This window comes from Apteryx mantelli, chromosome 24, assembly GCF_036417845.1.
Source record: "Apteryx mantelli isolate bAptMan1 chromosome 24, bAptMan1.hap1, whole genome shotgun sequence".
Classification (NCBI taxonomy): Eukaryota; Metazoa; Chordata; class Aves; order Apterygiformes; family Apterygidae; genus Apteryx; species Apteryx mantelli.
The window spans coordinates 5482193-5499339 of NC_090001.1; the positions used below are offsets into that span (position 1 = coordinate 5482193).

Genomic DNA, 17147 nt, shown 5'->3' on the forward strand with positions numbered 1-17147 from the left:
GAGAAGGAGCTGCCAGCAGGGAGAGTTCCAGGCAGCGAGATGGGCAGGGAATGAGAGGGAACTGCAAAGAGAATCGCCATGGGAGGAAGGATTTGGGCAAGTCATCGTCTGTCCATCAGATGCAGACACCTTCCTCTGAGCCAGTCCCCTGTGTCACTGCTCCCACCCAGCAGATCCTCTGCCCTGACAGCCATGGAGTGCAGGCCATGAGCCACCTCTTCTGCAGCCAGACCTGCGGCAGAGGAGAGGGGTATGTCTCCTGCCACGGGCCCATTTTGTGCTGCCCAGCAAAGGGGCTGAGCGACTGCCCTGCAATGTTGCTGTCTTTGAGGTAGCAAGTCCAGCTGGGGAAGATGAAAACTTTCCTCAGTGTCCGTCTGTCTGTCTCTCCTTGACTCCCTTTGCAGCAGGATCATCATTTTGCTCCTTCTTTGCCCTCCTCTCCTTGCTGCTCCTGGTCTTCTCTTGGGCTGCCTGGGGTTGGGGAGTTTCAGCTGCAGTTCAGACAGCTGCCCTGCAAGTTGTGCAACAGAGGGGTGTGTGTAGGAGTAAGCTGTCACCAGCCCCCTGAACCCTGTGAGGCTCCAGGAAATGCAATGCAAGGAGTTGGCGAATAAGTTGACCTTGTCATGCTCTTCGTCACTCTCTCCCTATCTGGCCTGAGAGAGAAGAATGTGGAGATCTTCCCTTAAAACTGAAGTCCTCGGCTCTCAGCTCTGTCCCCTTTCTTTCTGAGAGAAACTTGTGACTGTGAGTGTCCTTTAGCTGAGTGAGGTGCAAGCTCAAGGCCATGAGGGGCAAGACTCATGGACAGACCACATCCCGTGACTCTGTACAAAGTCACGATGAGCCCTTATTTCCTCTTGGGATGCACAGATGCTCATCCTGAGAGCAGTTGAAATGCCAAAGATTTCTACCCTGTCAAAGAATGCTCCCACACTGAGATGGAGGTATCTAAAAGCTAAATCACTATCTAATGAGACACCTCCGCTGAAGATTATATTCCGGAGAAAATAGGTGCCAAAATATTGGACAGTCTTTCCACATAAGGGGTAGATATAATCTGCTGCAGGATGCGTACATCAGAGCTAGTCACTCCCCACTCGCACTACAGAGGAAGAGCAGATGGTAAATTGGTGTGAGGAGAGGGTCTATCGCATTGGAACGGAGACATCCAGCAAGGGTCGGGCACCCGCTGCCTTCACGTGAGAGTTTCCCTGCCTTGCTAGAATGGGAGCTGGTGTGGCTGCTTCAGGTACAAACACCTGTGTTCAGGAGGGCAAGGCTGGGGGAGATGAATCCCTCACAAGGACCTTCCCTTTCCAAGACAGCTGGCAGGAGAGCTTCTCAGAGTCCAATTCTCCCTGACCAGTTTCTTTCAGGTATTCCACACATGCACGGTGTAATGTTGAATATCAACATTTACTTCTTTGAAGATATTGGACACTACACAGGATTTTTGATTTAGCAGAGTGACACAGCAATATGCTGAAATCACAATACAAGTGTGAGTTACACTTAGCAAAATAGAGCAATTGCAGTATCAGTTCAATCACAATACCAGTGTGATCCCCATTACTGGTCCCTATCCTGTGCTCACCGTTACAACACTGGGCATCAGTATATTGACATTCCCACTGGGACACTGGCCTGAGACTCCTAAGCTCAGCTCATGGAGCCCAAACCCCCTCATGTCCCCACCAAAGAACTGGAAATGTTTGTCACCTTCCTCCATTTACACCCCCCAGCAGAGCAGCACTGACTCCTCTGGAAATCGTTAGCAGAGGCCCCTGCTCTGCATGGCACACTCAGGCAGCCCAAACCGAGCTCGAGCCGGGGAGCTGAATGAAGGTAAAGGAGAGAGGAAAACTGGGAGGTTCTGTGAGGAAGGCAAAGGGTTTGTCTCCCAGAAGACTGCTCTGATTTGTGCCTGTCTTTTCCTTCTTGGACAGGCCCCCATGCCCAGCGTCAGCAAATGTCCAACAGCAGCTCCTTCAAAGAGTTCCTCCTCCAGGCATTTGCAGATACGCGGCAACTGCAGCTCTTGCACTTCTGGCTCTTCCTGGGCATCTACCTGGCTGCCCTCCTGGGCAATGGCCTCATCATCACAGCCGTAGCCTGTGACCACCACCTCCACACCCCCATGTACTTCTTCCTCCTCAACCTCTCCCTCCTTGACCTTGGCACCATCTCTGCCACTGTCCCCAAATCCATGGCCAATTCCCTGAGCAGCACTAGGGCCATTTCCTACTGGGGATGTGCTGCACAGGTTTTTCATTTTACCCTTCTCATCACAACTGAGTATTCTGTTCTCACTGTCATGGCCTATGACCGCTACGTGGCCATCTGCAAACCCCTGCACTATGGGACCATCATGAGCAGCAGAGCTTGTGTCAAAATGGCAGCAGCTGCCTGGGCCAGTGGTTTTCTCAATACTCTCCTGCACACTGCTATCACATTTTCCATACCACTCTGCCAAGGCAACGTCCTAGAGCAGTTCTTCTATGAAATCCCCCAAATCCTCAAGCTCTCCTGCTCAGACACCTACCTTAGGGAAGTTGGGGCTCTTGTGCTTACTCTTTGTTTAGTCTTTGGGTGTTTCATTTTCATTGTGCTGTCCTATGTGCAGATCTTCACAGTTGTGCTGAGGATCCCCTCTGAGCAGGGCCGACACAAAGCCTTCTCCATGTGCATCCCTCACCTGGCTGTGGTTTCCCTCTTTGTCATCACTGTCATGTTTGCCTACCTGAAGCCCCCCTCCCTCTCCTCCCCAGCTCTGGATCTGGTCGTGACTGTTCTGTATGCAGTGGTGCCTCCAACAGTGAACCCCCTCATCTACAGCATGAGGAACAAGGAGCTCAAGGACGCCCTGAAGAAACTGGTTCAACTGCTACTACTTCAGCAGCAATCAGCTGCCCATCTCTCCTCACAAGGGATTTCCATTTTACCTCGGGCAACTCTTGTGCTTTGGGCATTCTGCCTGTGATTGTCATTTGTACACAAATACTCGAATTCATCCCACTTCTCAAGAGGCACAAACCCTGTCTGCCAAATTGATTAGTCAGTGGGGATTGGATTTGGAGACTGACTCATTGTAATAAAAATGTCCATGTTTTCCCATGATGAAACAATGGAAATTGTCAGGAAGGTTGTGAATCTCAGGAGAAGAAATTTTCATCTACCCCTCAAGCTGGTGTACCACCACTTTGTCTGTTATGCTAAGGACTTAATCTCAGTAAGCTTTCACATATTTCCCCACATCCTGATTAAAATCGATCATTTCTAAAGTCATCTTTGCAGCAGACTATCTGGACATAGGCACTTTCCCTTGTTTTCCACTTTTCCTTCTCTCCTTTCTCTTCATTCCTTCAGACACCTCTGCTCTCTCTAGGTGCTGCTCTGAGCTTCGGGGAGTGTAAAGCTTGCCTCATCTTTCAGGAGGCTAATTGTCTCTTTAGACAATGCCTTAACTGGGTTTTTCCTCTATCCTTTCCTATCAATCTCTCTAAAACATTTCTCCTAAGGCTATCCCTTGTGGAACGTGCACTTCCCTGGAGGCAGCCTGGACTTGAAACACAGTTTAGGAGTTTATTTTGTTTTTCATTCAACTCCATCATGTTTTATTTTTGTTTGATCCCAATAAAGAAAAAGCCTTCTGTGTCTATTTGCAGCTAGTTCTCGAAGGAAAGCAGGTGGGAATTGGTGCTTAGAGGCTGTAACATTCAGCTACAGACTTGAGTGGAAGAAAGCTTCGATTTTAACAAGAGTGAGGTAGGTCCCCAGTGGCTGATGAGAGAAATGGCAGGGCTGGGGAGGTGAGGAGCAAGGCTGTTCGTACATGTCTCCTGTCAGAAATGCTTCTTTTCTCACACATCACGATTCCTTAGGAGACCCTCTGAGTCACTTGAGTTGGAGAATGTGGCTATCACTTATTCTGAAAGCTGAAAAGTAAAGAAAACGTTACAAGCGGAAATCCTTTCTTCTTTTTTTTTTTTAGATTCTCATTGAAATCTTCCTCTTTCAAATACACTCCTGAAAACTCTCCAATTAGCCACACAAGAACTGAAGGACTGAAGGAAATTATGGGGATAGACAGGGCTTGTTAGGGCTTTTTGCATTTTAATGACCCTTGGGTGTATTAGGTGCTGAGTCCATGAATGTCGGATTCTGAGAGGAGACTGAACAAACCTCCCAGGAAGTTGAATTCAGAAGCCAGTCCCAAAGCTTCTAGGAGCATTAATGGGTCCCCCTGAGGGCCATTACTCACAGAGCCTCCCTGGGGGCTGATTAGAGCAGAAAGTTGTAGGCCCTGATTGTAGGTAGGCAAAGGAAATGTGCAGGTGACTCTGATGCCAAGTCACCCTTGATGTGTTTTATCATACAACATGGCCAAGCAGTGACACCCAGCCCCTGGGTAGGGTGATCCCTTCCCTCACACTTTGCTCAGGCCTCTCTGTGGGGGCAGTGTAAGGGTGGGAGTGTGCAACACTGAGTTAGGGACAACAAGATGGCACCTCCCAAGCCTGCCCTGGGAAGCAGGAGGAGGAAGCAAGGCTGCTACTGCCCTTAGCCTCCACTTCACCAGGATAATGTAGCCCAGGACCCTCAGCCTCCCTCTACAGGTCATGTGCTGCAGGCAACAAGCACCATCTTGGCAGACCTCCTCTGCACCCTCTCCACCTCCTCGCCATTCCTCCAGCACTGGGCATCCCACACTGGCACACATGATTCCAGATGTGGCCACACCAGTGCTGAGTTAATGGGGGATAGTAACTGTCCTTGTCTGGGTGGCCAGACGCTTCCTCATGCAGCCCCGTATGCAGCTGGCCTCATCTGTGGTGAGCACGCACCACAGGCTCATATGGCATCCCTCGTAATGTCCAGGCCCTTCTCCTCAGGGTCACTCCCCCAAGGCAGCACCTGCCACTTCCCCTTGCACAACTCCAGGAGGCTTCTCTTGGCCTCATCTCCAAGCTTCTGCAGCTCCCTCTCCACTCAAGCTCCTTTCTGTCAGCTCTGAATGTGTGCGTGCAGATGCCTCTTCCCATCTTGCCAGGCCTCTCACAGGAGAACAGCATGACGAACTGCAGTACACTACAGATAAGGAAGGGGGTAGTATTGTAAAGGAAGTGCTGGCAATGGTGGAAATGAGCATGGCAACCATCTCGGAGAAGGCAAAGGAAGGTACAAAGGCAGCAAAAGCAGGGTCAATGGGGATAGGGTAAAGAGAGGTGGTCTGACTGCATGGGAGGAGATCAGGGGGGTAAAGGAGAAGAGCTTGTAAGGTGGAAAAGAGGGGAGAATGCAATGAAAGGTGAAGCAGATGAAAACCCAGGGTTATGTGGGGGTACCTGCCAAGCAGCCCTGAATCTGAACTCCTCTGACCAGAGCAGCACAAGACAGTAAGAGGAATGTTTTGCCTAAGGTCAACAGGAGAAGACCCGGGGTGGAAGGAAATGCCAAATGCTTCAGGCTGGAAGGGACCTCAGGTTGTCTCTAGCCCTACCTCCTTCTCACAGCAGGCTCAGCTATCAGCTCCAACCACCTTGCTGAGGCCTTCAGTCATTTCAGTCTTGAAAACCTCTGAGGATGGAGATGGCACAAACCCTCTGGGCAACCTGCCCCAGTGCTTCACTGTTTGGATGGGTAAAACGCTGGCCCTTATCCCCAGCCTGAACCTCTCTTCTTTCAGCTCATGCCCACTGGGCCTCATCCTCCCATGGTGCACAACGGTGAAGAGCCTGGCTCCATCTTCTTGATGACCTCCTGGTAGGGATGGGCAGGCTGTTATTCGGTCTACCCCAAGCGTCCTCTTCTCCACACTGAACAAACCCAGCTCCCTCAGCCTCCCACAGTCACAAAACTGACCTTTACAAATGTGTGCCTAGGATGTTGAAGGCCCTCCCAGTCCTTCTGGATTTTACTGGATCTGCAAAGGACCTTAGGCCTGTTAGAGTGCAATCACCCTCATGCCATGACTTTCTGCATGCATCACACTCACTGGGAGTTGTGTTGTAGTGAACTGGTGTTGTAGACGGTGAGGAGGGCCCATTCTGGACAAGCAGTCCTTCATAATTAAACCTTGATTCATTCTCTCATTCTCCTGCCATGAATCCCTGTAAAAGCCTGGTTCACTATGGGTAGCAGCCTTGAGGTCGGAAGCTGCTCCGAGTCGCTCCAAAAGCCTTCCCTTCTGCAGGCTGAACAAACTTGTTCCCTCAGCCTCTCCTCACAGTACAAGTGCTCCAGCCCCCAATCACCTTGGGGGCCTGCAACTGAAATCACTCAGAGTGATCAGTAGTGCTCTTCTACAGGGCCCCCAAATGGATGCAGCATCTAGATGTGCTCTAATGAGGCAGAGTAGAAGGGGATAATCACTTCCCTCCAACTCCTGGCTCTGTTCTGGTTCATGCAGGCCAGGATGCTTTTGCCTCCATGGCTGCGAAGGAACACTGCTGGCTCGCATTCAGCTCCCTGCCCACAAAGTCTCCCAGGTGCTTTTCCACTGAGCTGCTGCCCAGCCAGGAACTCCCCAGGCTGTATCTCTTCAGGGTGTTGGTCTGTCTGAGGTGCAGGAGCTGGCATTTGTCCTGCTTGAATTTCACGAGGATCCTGATAGACACTTCCTCCTCCCTGCTGAGGTCCCTCCAAATGGCAGCCCTCAAGCATGTGACTGTTCTGCCCGATGAGGTGTCATCTCAAATGTGATGAGAGTTGCCTCCTCCAGGTCACTGATGAACCTGTTAGATAGGTCAGGTGGCAGTAGAGACCCCTGCATACTCCACTTGTCAGCAGCTTCCAGGGAAAGAATGACCCCTTCCTAAAAACCCTCTGAGCTCTATCATCCAGCCAGCTTTTTAGCCATCTGGTTGTCTACCCAGCCTATCAGAACGCCTTTCTTATACACAAGAATATCGTGGGCGACAGTGTCAAACACCTTGCTTAAAATCATGGTAACGGACCTCCACTACTCTCCGCTCCTCCACAAGACAGGTCTTTTATCAGAGAAGGCAATCAGGTTGGTCAGGAATGATTTCCCTTCACTTAATCTATGTGGACTGTTCCGAGTCACCTTCTTCTCCTTCATGTGCCCAGAAAGGTGATCCAAGATGAATCGCTCCATGACACACTCCTCACTCAAGTGAAGCAGAATGGCCTGCAGCTCCCCGGGTTGTCCTTGTGGCCTTTTTGGCAGATGGCCACAACATCTTCCTTTTTCTCATCATTGGCACCTCCCCCGATCTCCACAACCTTTCAAAGAAGAGCCTTGTTGTCATAGTGGTCAGCCCTCTCAATGTCCTGACACCCTCCAGAAACCTCCTGCACTGCTTGCACTCTGCTGTGACAGGGGGACGAAATTCCCTGCATAAGAAGCAGGCGCTGTGATCCACAGGCTTCCTCACGTTGATTCAAGGAGATGCATCCACCTCCTTACCCTGATCATGCAGTCTGAAAGTCATGCTCACCCACAAGCTCTCACCCAGCCCCTGCTCCATCCCAGGCAAGACCTCCATACATCTGAGCTGCCCCTTCACACTAAGGGCATCCTCCCACCTCATCTTCCACGACAATCTCTCCTGAAGAGCTTGTAGCCTGCCATCACAGCCCTCCAGTGGTGTGAGCGATTCCACCACATTTCAGCTATTCCAGCCATGTGGCAGCATTGTGAAAGCTTGTGCATCTCCACCTGCTCCTGCCTGTGCCCCAGGCTGAAGACATTTGCAGATATTTGGGTTGCAGAGCCGCAGCTATGGCACAGCTCCCTCTGCTTCCCTCCCTCAGCAGAAATATCACGGTATTGCTATCCGGTACCCACCTGTCCATGCTGCCCTTGCCCTTGGACTCTCTGGGCAGGGGGGTTTCCGATGCAGTTCAGACACTGACCCTGTGGGTCCTGCCATGCAGACGTCTCCTTGACACTGAGGTGCCCAAGACCCCCTGTAATGTGTGGGGCTCTGGGCAATGCAGTGTTGGGGGCTGGGAATGAGCCAACTCTCTCTTCAGGACACCCCATCTTAGGACATTCCGCTATTTCCTTGGGGCATCCAGCTGGGCTGCACTCTGCCCTCCAGAAGGGCACAGATCCCCCATTGCATCTTGGTGTTATCTGGGTGCCCCATGGAGAAGCCACCTGGTTACTGAGGCCACAGAAATGCTGCTGGCAGGCTACATGTGGGCAACTGGAATGAGTCCAAGGTGCTCCTGGTTAGAAGGGGAGTGCTGAGATGTCCCTCAGATGCTCAGGGAAAGGGTGCTTAGTTTGTTAATCTGCACATTGAGACTGGCTTCCTCTGCCCTTACTGGTGTCGTTTCTTTTTAGGGTAACATGAGTGCAATTGTCCTCCACCTCTGAGGTGCGAGCACAGGGCAGCTGGGAACAAAACACATGGGCAGACCAGCTCTCCTCACTCTGCACTAAAGCTACAGTGAATCCATTTGCCTTTCAGGAATCACAGCTGGTCACTCTGAGTGCAGTAGCAGTGCTGAGGATTTCTGTCTCCAAGAATCCTCCTCGGGTGTGAGGAGGGCACTGAAAGGAAAATAAAAGAAAACAAAACAAAACAAAAAAATCCTTAAACTCTTAATGAACTGCCATTGTTTAGAAGTGGGAGTGAAGATGCTGAAAGCCCTTCTACATGAGCAGTGGATTCAATCTGATTCAAAAGGTGAATATAGAAGTTGAGTCACCCCTGCTCCCATGTATGCAGTGCTGTAGGTCAGGGCTGACTCCTCTGGAGCCCACGGGCAGAGGCCCCTGCTCCTCACAGCAACCTCAGCCAGCACAGACCAGAGCTCCAGCCATGGAGCTCAATGACAGTCGTGCTGAGATGGCGAGAGGTAATGTGTGTGTATTTGGGGCAGGTTATGAGAAAATTTTGCGCAGAGAAGTCTGTCCTAACTTGTCAATGACTCTTCTTCCTCAGACAGTTCCCTCATCCGGAAGGGATCAAATGTCCAATAGCAGCTCCTTCAATGAGTTCCTCCTCCTGGCATTCACAGACACACAGCAGCTGCAGCTCTTGCACTTCTGGCTCTTCCTGGGCATCTACCTGGCTGCTCTCCTGGGCAATGGCCTCATCATAACAGCCATAGTCTGCGACCACCGCCTCCACACCCCCATCTACCTCTTCCTCTTCGACCTCTCCCTCCTCGAACTTGGCTCCATCTCTGTCACTGTCCCCAAATCCATGCCTAATTCCCTCTGGGACAACAGGGCCATTTCCTGTTGGGAATGTGCTGCCCAGGTCTTTCTGCTTCTCCTCTCTTTCCCCCAGTGCAAAGAGCAGAGTTTCCCTTTGCAGTGTCTTTCTTGGCACTGACACCAAGGGAGCTCTGGTGAGTACAGGCTGGGTGAGACAATGGGTCCTGTGTCCATTAGGAGATCTCAGCTTCCCTGGCCACAGTTAGGGTGTGACCTCACACCCCTCTTCTGCAAGGGTGGTAGCCAGGTGTCACTCTAGGCCGGTCCCTTCACCACACGTGCTCCATCGTTCACAGTGGTGCAGGAGTGGAGGGTCTGGATGCAGCAGGACAGTCTGGACGCAGCCTGTGGGGACAGACCCTCTGCTCCTCACGACCATCCCCCCACTACCACAGCCCACATTTCCTCACTGCAACCTTTGCATGGGGGCTGCAGCCCTCCTGGATACACATCTGCCAATGGTAGCAGGACTTTCTTTTTCAGGGCTTCTTTTCCTCACTTCCACACTGGCCTGCTGTGCTCTATAGTGAGTATATGGCCTAAGCACTGTCGTAATGTGGTGGTGGTGCATTCCTGTGAGCACCAACAGAACCAGGCATTGGGCACCTTTCTGCCAGCCCTGGCCTCCAGAATAACATTTCCATAATAAAAGGAGATCTGCCCTGTGACGTGCCTGAACTCAGGCCTTTCTTCAAAGATGGAGGCAAAAATACACCCAAGGAACTGCACCACAAAAGGGCCTCTGCTCTGCTTGTGAACTCTGTGGGCTCCATAGGACGAGCTCAGAGTGGCAGAGTGATCTGTTCAGGAGCAAGGGCTGGATCCAGGGCTCATCTCTTGGCGAGCAGTGCCAGTGGAGATGCAGGCAGAGATGGAGGGGGATCTGCTGGACACAAGAGCAGGGGAGACAGAGAGTGACTGGCCTCATTGTGGGGTCTCCTCCCCTTTGCTGGAGAGCTGCTCCCATTGTTCTGGGGCCTGGCCTGAGTTATGCTGTGCACATGCCTGTGCCCGGCCCTGCACCTCTTGGGTGCTGACCTGACCATATCCCCATCCTGCTGACCTTACTCCCCATCTCTGCCTCAGACCTGCCCCCTCACTACAGGCAAGAAAGCCTTGGCAAGGGAAGCTGGGATCCGAGCAGATCCCAGAGAAGGTTGTAGGTACAAAAGGTGACCGTATATCCCCACAGCAACTCTTGCCTGAAAGCCAAGTCAAAGGTGTAAGGAGGGCTTCAGATTTCAGCCCCTACCCACGTAACACTGCACACGGACTCTTAGCTGAATGAAAAAGTGAGGGCAGCCACTTGGGGTCTGATTTGATGATGCATAGTTACGAGAGCAAGTGTTTCTGTATCCCAGCTCAAGTGTTTAAGCACCATTTGCATCTGGGTTCCTGCTACAAAGAGGATGTTGTCGGGAGCAGCAAGAGTGGGGCTGCTCCATGTGGGAAGGGGAGTTGGGAGCCAAGGGTGCCAGCAAGGCAGGCAGGGCAGTGCCCCACTGATGAGAGGTGCCAGCCTGCAGTACCCAGACAAGAGGAGCAGAGGAGGTGTGGGGATGGTAACCGGAGTCAGGCACAGTCCAGCGATCTCCAGACAAGACTGTAGGGCTCCAAGCAGCCCTACTTTGTGCAGGAGGTTGGACTAGAGACCTCCAGAGGGCCCTTCCCACTGAAACTCCTCTGTGACTCCATGAATGGGAAGACCCCGAGCACAGAGACAGGCTCTGTCTTTCCTGCAGGCTGCATTTCTGGCGAGTGAGGGGCAGAGCCCTTGTCCAGCCCCACTCTCCCTCGTCCTCCTCTGCCTCTGAGCTGGCATCCTGCTGCCTGGCTGGGGCTTGATCCCCGATATGAGGAGAGGTGGGGATAGTCAGTGGCCAGGGAGCTGCTGCCTGCAGAACTGGTTCCCACGGTGCCAGGAGAGGGGCCAGGGGCTGGGAGCAAGGGGGCAACAGGCCGGGCAGGGGCAGGAGTGGGCAGAGATGAAGCAGGGGCCTCATGGGGGGGACACAGATGGTGCCAGTGTAGCACAGAAGTTATTGCCTTCGTCTCCCTTGCAAAACGTCCCTCACGGCCCCTGGAAAGGAGCAGGCTGTTCCCCCGTTCCTGTGCTGCCCTCCCAGCAGCATGGGACACACGAGGAGGGGCTTGGCCTACACCATGATCAGAGTCAGCTCCCCATGGCTGGCACAGCTTGGCTTGAGGCGCCTCCAGCTCCTCAGCCTCTGCTCCAGCATGGCTGGCACAGGGATGAGAGCTCCTCAGGCAGGGCAGAGCGAGCCTGGCTGGGGCAGCATCAGGAGTAAGATGCAAAGGTCCTGGCTCAGTGCTTTGGTTTTCAGAAATCCCTCATGCATCCCAAGAGGCTCCATCTGCCTCTTCTACCCTGCCCTGTGCTCCCCTCCCGCTGGACAAAGTGGAGCTCAGCATTGCCTGGGGACTCTCCTCCCCATGGGGAGCAGAGGGAGGGCCTTCACCAGCCCCACACTGCCTTTTCCACCCCCAGCCTTTGCACTTGCACTTGTGATCACTTGCCTTCACCACTGGAAGCCCATGAAAATCCCGGCGCTCCTACCCTCGAGCTGGCATCCAGCCTGAACCTGAAGCCTGGCTGCCCACAAAGGCATCACCTGTCCAGTGCACCGCCAGGGTGGCTTGGGAGAGGGCAGCTCCCCTCTGCCTTGTGGGGCTGGGCATGAGACCAGGACTGGGCACAGTTTATTCCCGAGGAGCTCCCAGAGGAGCTGCTCTGGGTAATCTTGCCCCTCTGCCCTGGCAGCAGCACCAGCACTCAGGGTGCCAGGATGGAGGGCACAGAGGGTGGAAGGGGGACAGGCTGCCCAGGGGAAGCATTGAGACCTTGTCCGTGCACACAGGGATGGAGTGAGGAAAGCCAGAACTCAGCTGGAGATGGAACCAGAGACCTCGCACATGGAAAGGGCTGGAGTATTATTCAATGATTATGAAATGATCCCCCAGAGTCTGCGGGATCCAAGCATCCGGCCCCTGCCCAGTCCGGGTGGACCCTCCACAGCTGTTAGCAGACAGCCGTGCTCCCAGATCTGCTGGGGTCTGGTGCAGAAGAGTGACCATGCAAGGCTGGCCTCTTCCCCTCCATTGGGATATGGAGACCTGCAGGAGGATGGAGCTGGCCATGCACCACCCAACAGCTGGGATGAGCAGCCAGCAGTGGAAAGGGGCCATGTGGGGGGCTGGTCCAGGACGATGGCCCTGGGGCAGCTTCCCCAGTGTGTCCATGCAACACAGGGAACACCCTGGGCTCTTCTCTTCTGCACCCTCCATGTCCTGGTGCCTTTCCCAGGAGACCTCCATGTGCCTGCAAGCACACTGGTGGGTGCTCCCACACTGCTGTTCACACACAGGAGCTGCCTGCTGGCGTTTTGCCTCTCCCAGGCCCTTTCCAGTAGATCTCAGCCCCTCCCCAGCTCTCCCCACCTCCCCTCCCCTCTCCCCAGCAGAGCAGCCCAGGCTGAGGGTGGCCCCGCAGCAGTGCCCACCACAGGGGGCTGCAGAGCTCTGGGCACTTGCACCACAGCCCCAGCCCCTGTCCAGGACAGCCCCAGAGTCCTGGTCCCAGGGCTGCTCAGGCAGATCCTGCTGCCCCAGAGACAGAGACGTCTGCCCCGAGCTGGTGCACACAGGAAAGGGTTTCTCTTTGTGTTCCTCCCCTGCACACACATGCACCTCTACTCCCCCCTGGATGTCTCTGCTCCCCACAGAGCCTTTCCCCAGGCGAGTGTGTCCGTGCTGGGCTGGTGGGTTGTTCTTGCACCCCTGCCCTGTGCTCCCCGCAGGGCCCCGGACTGGCAGTGCTGCTCTGCAGAGTGAGCGGGCTGTGGGGCCACAGGGTGACTCTGCACTGGCTGTGCTGGTCAGGGCAGACCCAGCTGGACCAGCACCATTGCGCCTGACCACCCCCTCCCAGGCTCTCTGGCTGTGGACGATGCTGGAAGCAAACACAGGGCATTTCAAATGGCTCAGGAGGTGTTCACATGTGTCATTTGGCAGAATGAATGTGGGCTTTTTTTCCTTTTAGATGACATGAACCGCTCTTGAGGCTCCCTTCCCTGTGCCTGCTGGGTCCCCACTGCTTCTGCTGAGATTTCTGAGCTCTCATTCAGTGCATCCTTCGGTTTAGCCCTTTACCTTTGGGCGACTCCACTTGGTTTTGGGAGTCTCCACTCACTGCCCATCCCAGGCACATGCTGTCCCAGGAGATCCCCTGTGCTCTCGCGGTGGCTCCATATTCCCTTCCAGAACAACGGACATCTCTCACCAGCCCTGTAATATGGCAGACAGTCCCCGGGAGACACCACTTGACCACTCACCTGCTCCAGGGACACTGGGCACCCACAAGTTACAGCTGACTCCAGCCCTCCTGCCCAAACACATCACCCTAGGAGCTCATGCCCCTTAGCCCATGGAAAACCCAAGCACACCAAAGGGCCTTTTCGGGTGCAATTCCCTGAGCGCATTCTTGGCTCCAGCTTGGGAAGAAGAGCCCAACCTTCAGGCACTCTCCTCAGGAAATTCCCTTTTATTACAAACATGCTGGCAGGGAGGCCTGCCTGGACACAGTGCTGTGCAGATTTACGGAAGGCTTCTAAGCCAGACAGATGGGCTTTGTGCTGCTGGAGAAGTGGGATGAATTCAAGCATTTACAAACAGAATTATCACAGATAGGATGCCTAAAGCACAAGAGTTGCCCGAGGTAAACTGGAAATTCCTTGTGAGGAGAGATGGGCAGTTCATTGCTGCTGAAGTAGTAGCAGTTGAACCAGTTTCTTCAGTGCGTCCTTGAGCTCCTTGTTCCTCATGCTGTAGATGAGGGGGTTCACTGTTGGAGGCACCACTGCGTACAGGACAGCCACCACCAGATCCAAAGCTGGGGAGGAGATGGAGGGGGGCTTCAGATAGGCAAACATGACAGTGATGATAAACACGGAGACCACGGCCAGGTGAGGGAGGCACATGGAGAAGGCTTTGTGCCAGCCCTGCTCAGAGGCGATCCTCAGCACAGCACTGAAGATCTGCACATAGGACAGCACAATGAAAACGAAACACCCAAAGGCTAAACAAGCACTAATCACAATAAACCCAACTTCCGTGAGGTAGGAGTCTGAGCAGGAGAGCTTGAGGATGTGGGGAATCTCACAGAAGAACTGCTCCAGGACATTGCCTTGGCAGAGAGGTATGGAAAATGTGTTAGCAGTGTGCAGGAGACCATAGAGAAAACCACTGGCCCAGGCAGCTACTGCCATTTTGACACAAGCTCTGCTGCTCATGATGGTCCCATAGTGCAGGGGTTTGCAGATGGCCACGTAGCGGTCATAGGCCATGACAGTGAGAACAAAATACTCAGTTGGCAAGAAAAAGGCAAACAGAAAGACCTGGGCAGCACATTCTCAGTAGGAAATGGCCCTGGTGTCCCACACGGAATTGGCCATGGATTTGGGGACAGTGACAGAGATGGAGCCAAGGTCGAGGAGGGAGAGGTTGAGGAGGAAGAAGTACATGGGGGTGTGGAGGCGGTGGTCGCAGGCTATGGCTGTGATGATGAGGCCATTGCCCAGGAGGGCAGCCAGGTAGATGCCCAGGAAGAGCCAGAAGTGCAAGAGCTGCAGCTCCCATGTGTCAGCGAATGCCAGGAGAAGGAACTCGTTGAAGGAGCTGCTGTTGGACATTTACTTCCTCTGGCCTTTGGCGACTGTCCAAGGAGGAAATAACAATGACAAGTTAGAGCTCTGAGGCAAACCCATCCCATTTCTCATAGAAACCCCATGTCTTCTCTGTCCTTTACACTCAGGTTCTGCTCCCTGTCTGGAGCTCTGCTTTGCGCTGGCTGAGTGTGCTGTGTGGAGTAGGGGCCTCTGCCCTTGGTCTCTAGAGGAGTCAGTTCTGCCCTGCTGGGGGGTGTAAATGGAGGTGTCAAACAGTCCCAGGTATTTGGTGGGATTCCCACGGATGGACACCGTGAGCTGAACGGATGGGTCTTGGTACAGTGACCCAGTGGGAATTTTCTCTGTTTTCCATAATGAGAGATGAATATAGCACTCATGGCAGCTGTCTCTGAAAGAGAAGACCCTTGTGAGGGATTCCCCTCCCCCACCCTTGAGCACCTCTTGCACAGAGGTGTCTGTATCTGAATCAGTGACACCAGCTGCCACTCCAGCGAGGAAAAGAAACACTGAGGTGAAGGCAGGCGCTGACCTGCTCCTTTCTCGATGTCTCCGTTCCAATGAGATAGACCCTCTCCTCACACCAATTTACCATCTGTGCTCTTTCTGCAGGGACTGTAATGGGAGTGGGAAGTGGCTAGCTCTGATGCACACGTCCGGCAGCAGGTTACATCTACCCCTTATGTGGAAAGACTGTCCAACATTTTGACACCCATTTTCTCCAGAAAATAATCTTCAGTGGGGAGTCTGAGTATATATATTGATTTCATTTTTAGAAGCCTCCATCACACTGTGGGAGCATTCTTTGACTGGGTAGAAATCCTTGCCATTTCAGTTGCTCTCAGCATGAGCACTTGTGCATCCCAAGGGGAAAAAAGGGCTTGCTGTGATTTTGCACAGAGTCCCGGGATGTGGTCTGTCAATGAATCTTGCCCCTCACTGCCCTGCCCTTGCACCTCACTCAGCTAAAGGACACTCACACTCACAAGTTTGTCTCAGAAAGAAACTGCACTGAGCTGAGAGCAGAGGAGTACAGTTTTAAAAGAAAGATTTCCAAATTCTTCTCTCTCAGGCCAGATATGGAGAGAGTGATGAAGAGTGTGAGAAGGCTTCTGACTCACAGGACCAGACCAAGGACTCTCAGATAGCACAAAATGCTAGAGGGAAGCTGTGCTCTTCTGGAGGGCAGCTTGCAGCTTGGCAGGACACCCCAGGGAAACTGTCAAGGCTCCTAAAGATGGGCTTTTCTTAAGACTTAAGAGGGAGACAGCTTATTAAGACTCTAAAGGGAGAGACAGATCCAAAGGTCTGTGAGAAACCTCAGCAGGTCCCTTCATCCCCACCTCAGCCTACAGGCAGCACCAGCATCACCTTTATGGCCTCAAGAGGGTTTTTCTGACCTGCTCCTGTGGACCTGTGAGCACAGAGATAGCCCTGGCCAGTGCCCTGTCCCGGAAGCTCCAGGCAGCAGAGATGGGCAGGGACTGAGAGGCAATTGCTAACAGAAACAGCATGGGAGGATGGATTTGAGCAAGTCATGGACAGTGGTGCAGTGCCAACGCCTTCCCCAGGGTGCTCAGGTCTGCCCTGCACAAACCTCCCAGCAGCAGCGCGCTGTCCAGGGGCATTCCCTTGCGTGCAGGTGAGAAGGAACAAGTCAGATGAACCCTCAAGAGGTGACCATCCAAGGGGAGTTTGCTGCTGTCTATAGACTGAGGGGTTGCTGAAGGGTCTTTCAGAAGTTCCTAGCAGAACTATTGATTGCTCAGTGAAACTGTTAATGAATCTCAGTCCCTTGTCCCAACCTGACAGCTCCATTTCCATTTTCCCCATGCCAGCTAGAAGGAAACTTAAAGCACCAACTCAGAAAATAGCCTTTCCTTTCAGGAAACACCTGTCTTGGCCTTCCTTTTGCAAAGCCCCCTCAGAAATGGCCTGTGCCTGAGCTAGAGCTGTGAGCAGCCCTGATCCACACAGCACCCTCTCAAAAGAATGAACTCTTCTACCAGCGGTCACTCCTGCCACACAGAGCTTCGCCCCACAATGCCATGGGGAGCTCTCTGGGTAGTGCTGACCCGTGCAGGCAGCAGAGTCACTGCCCCGGGCAAACAGCACACTGGGGTGAAGGGACACTCCGGAAAAGAGCCCTGGGCAGATCTGTGTGCGCACCCAGGCTTTGCACCCCTGCAACAGTCCCTGGGAGAGGATAGTGGGATGCCCCACTGTGCCTGTGACGGAGTGGC

The 17147-nt window shown here is 53.4% G+C and overlaps 1 protein-coding gene and 1 pseudogene across 1 annotated transcript; one reads left to right on the forward strand and one right to left on the reverse strand.

The window, feature by feature from the left end:
* Positions 1-1924: 1924 nt before the first annotated feature.
* Positions 1925-2902, forward strand: LOC136994143 (olfactory receptor 14J1-like; the record flags this gene model as incomplete). The annotated part of the gene is made up of 1 exon (XM_067310388.1): positions 1925-2902. A coding segment is annotated over exon 1 (927 nt), but the record flags the coding sequence as incomplete, so codon positions are not given.
* An 11072-nt stretch (positions 2903-13974) lies between these two features.
* LOC136994120 (olfactory receptor 14C36-like) lies at positions 13975-14877 on the reverse strand (annotated as a pseudogene).
* Between the last annotated feature and the right edge of the window lie 2270 nt (positions 14878-17147).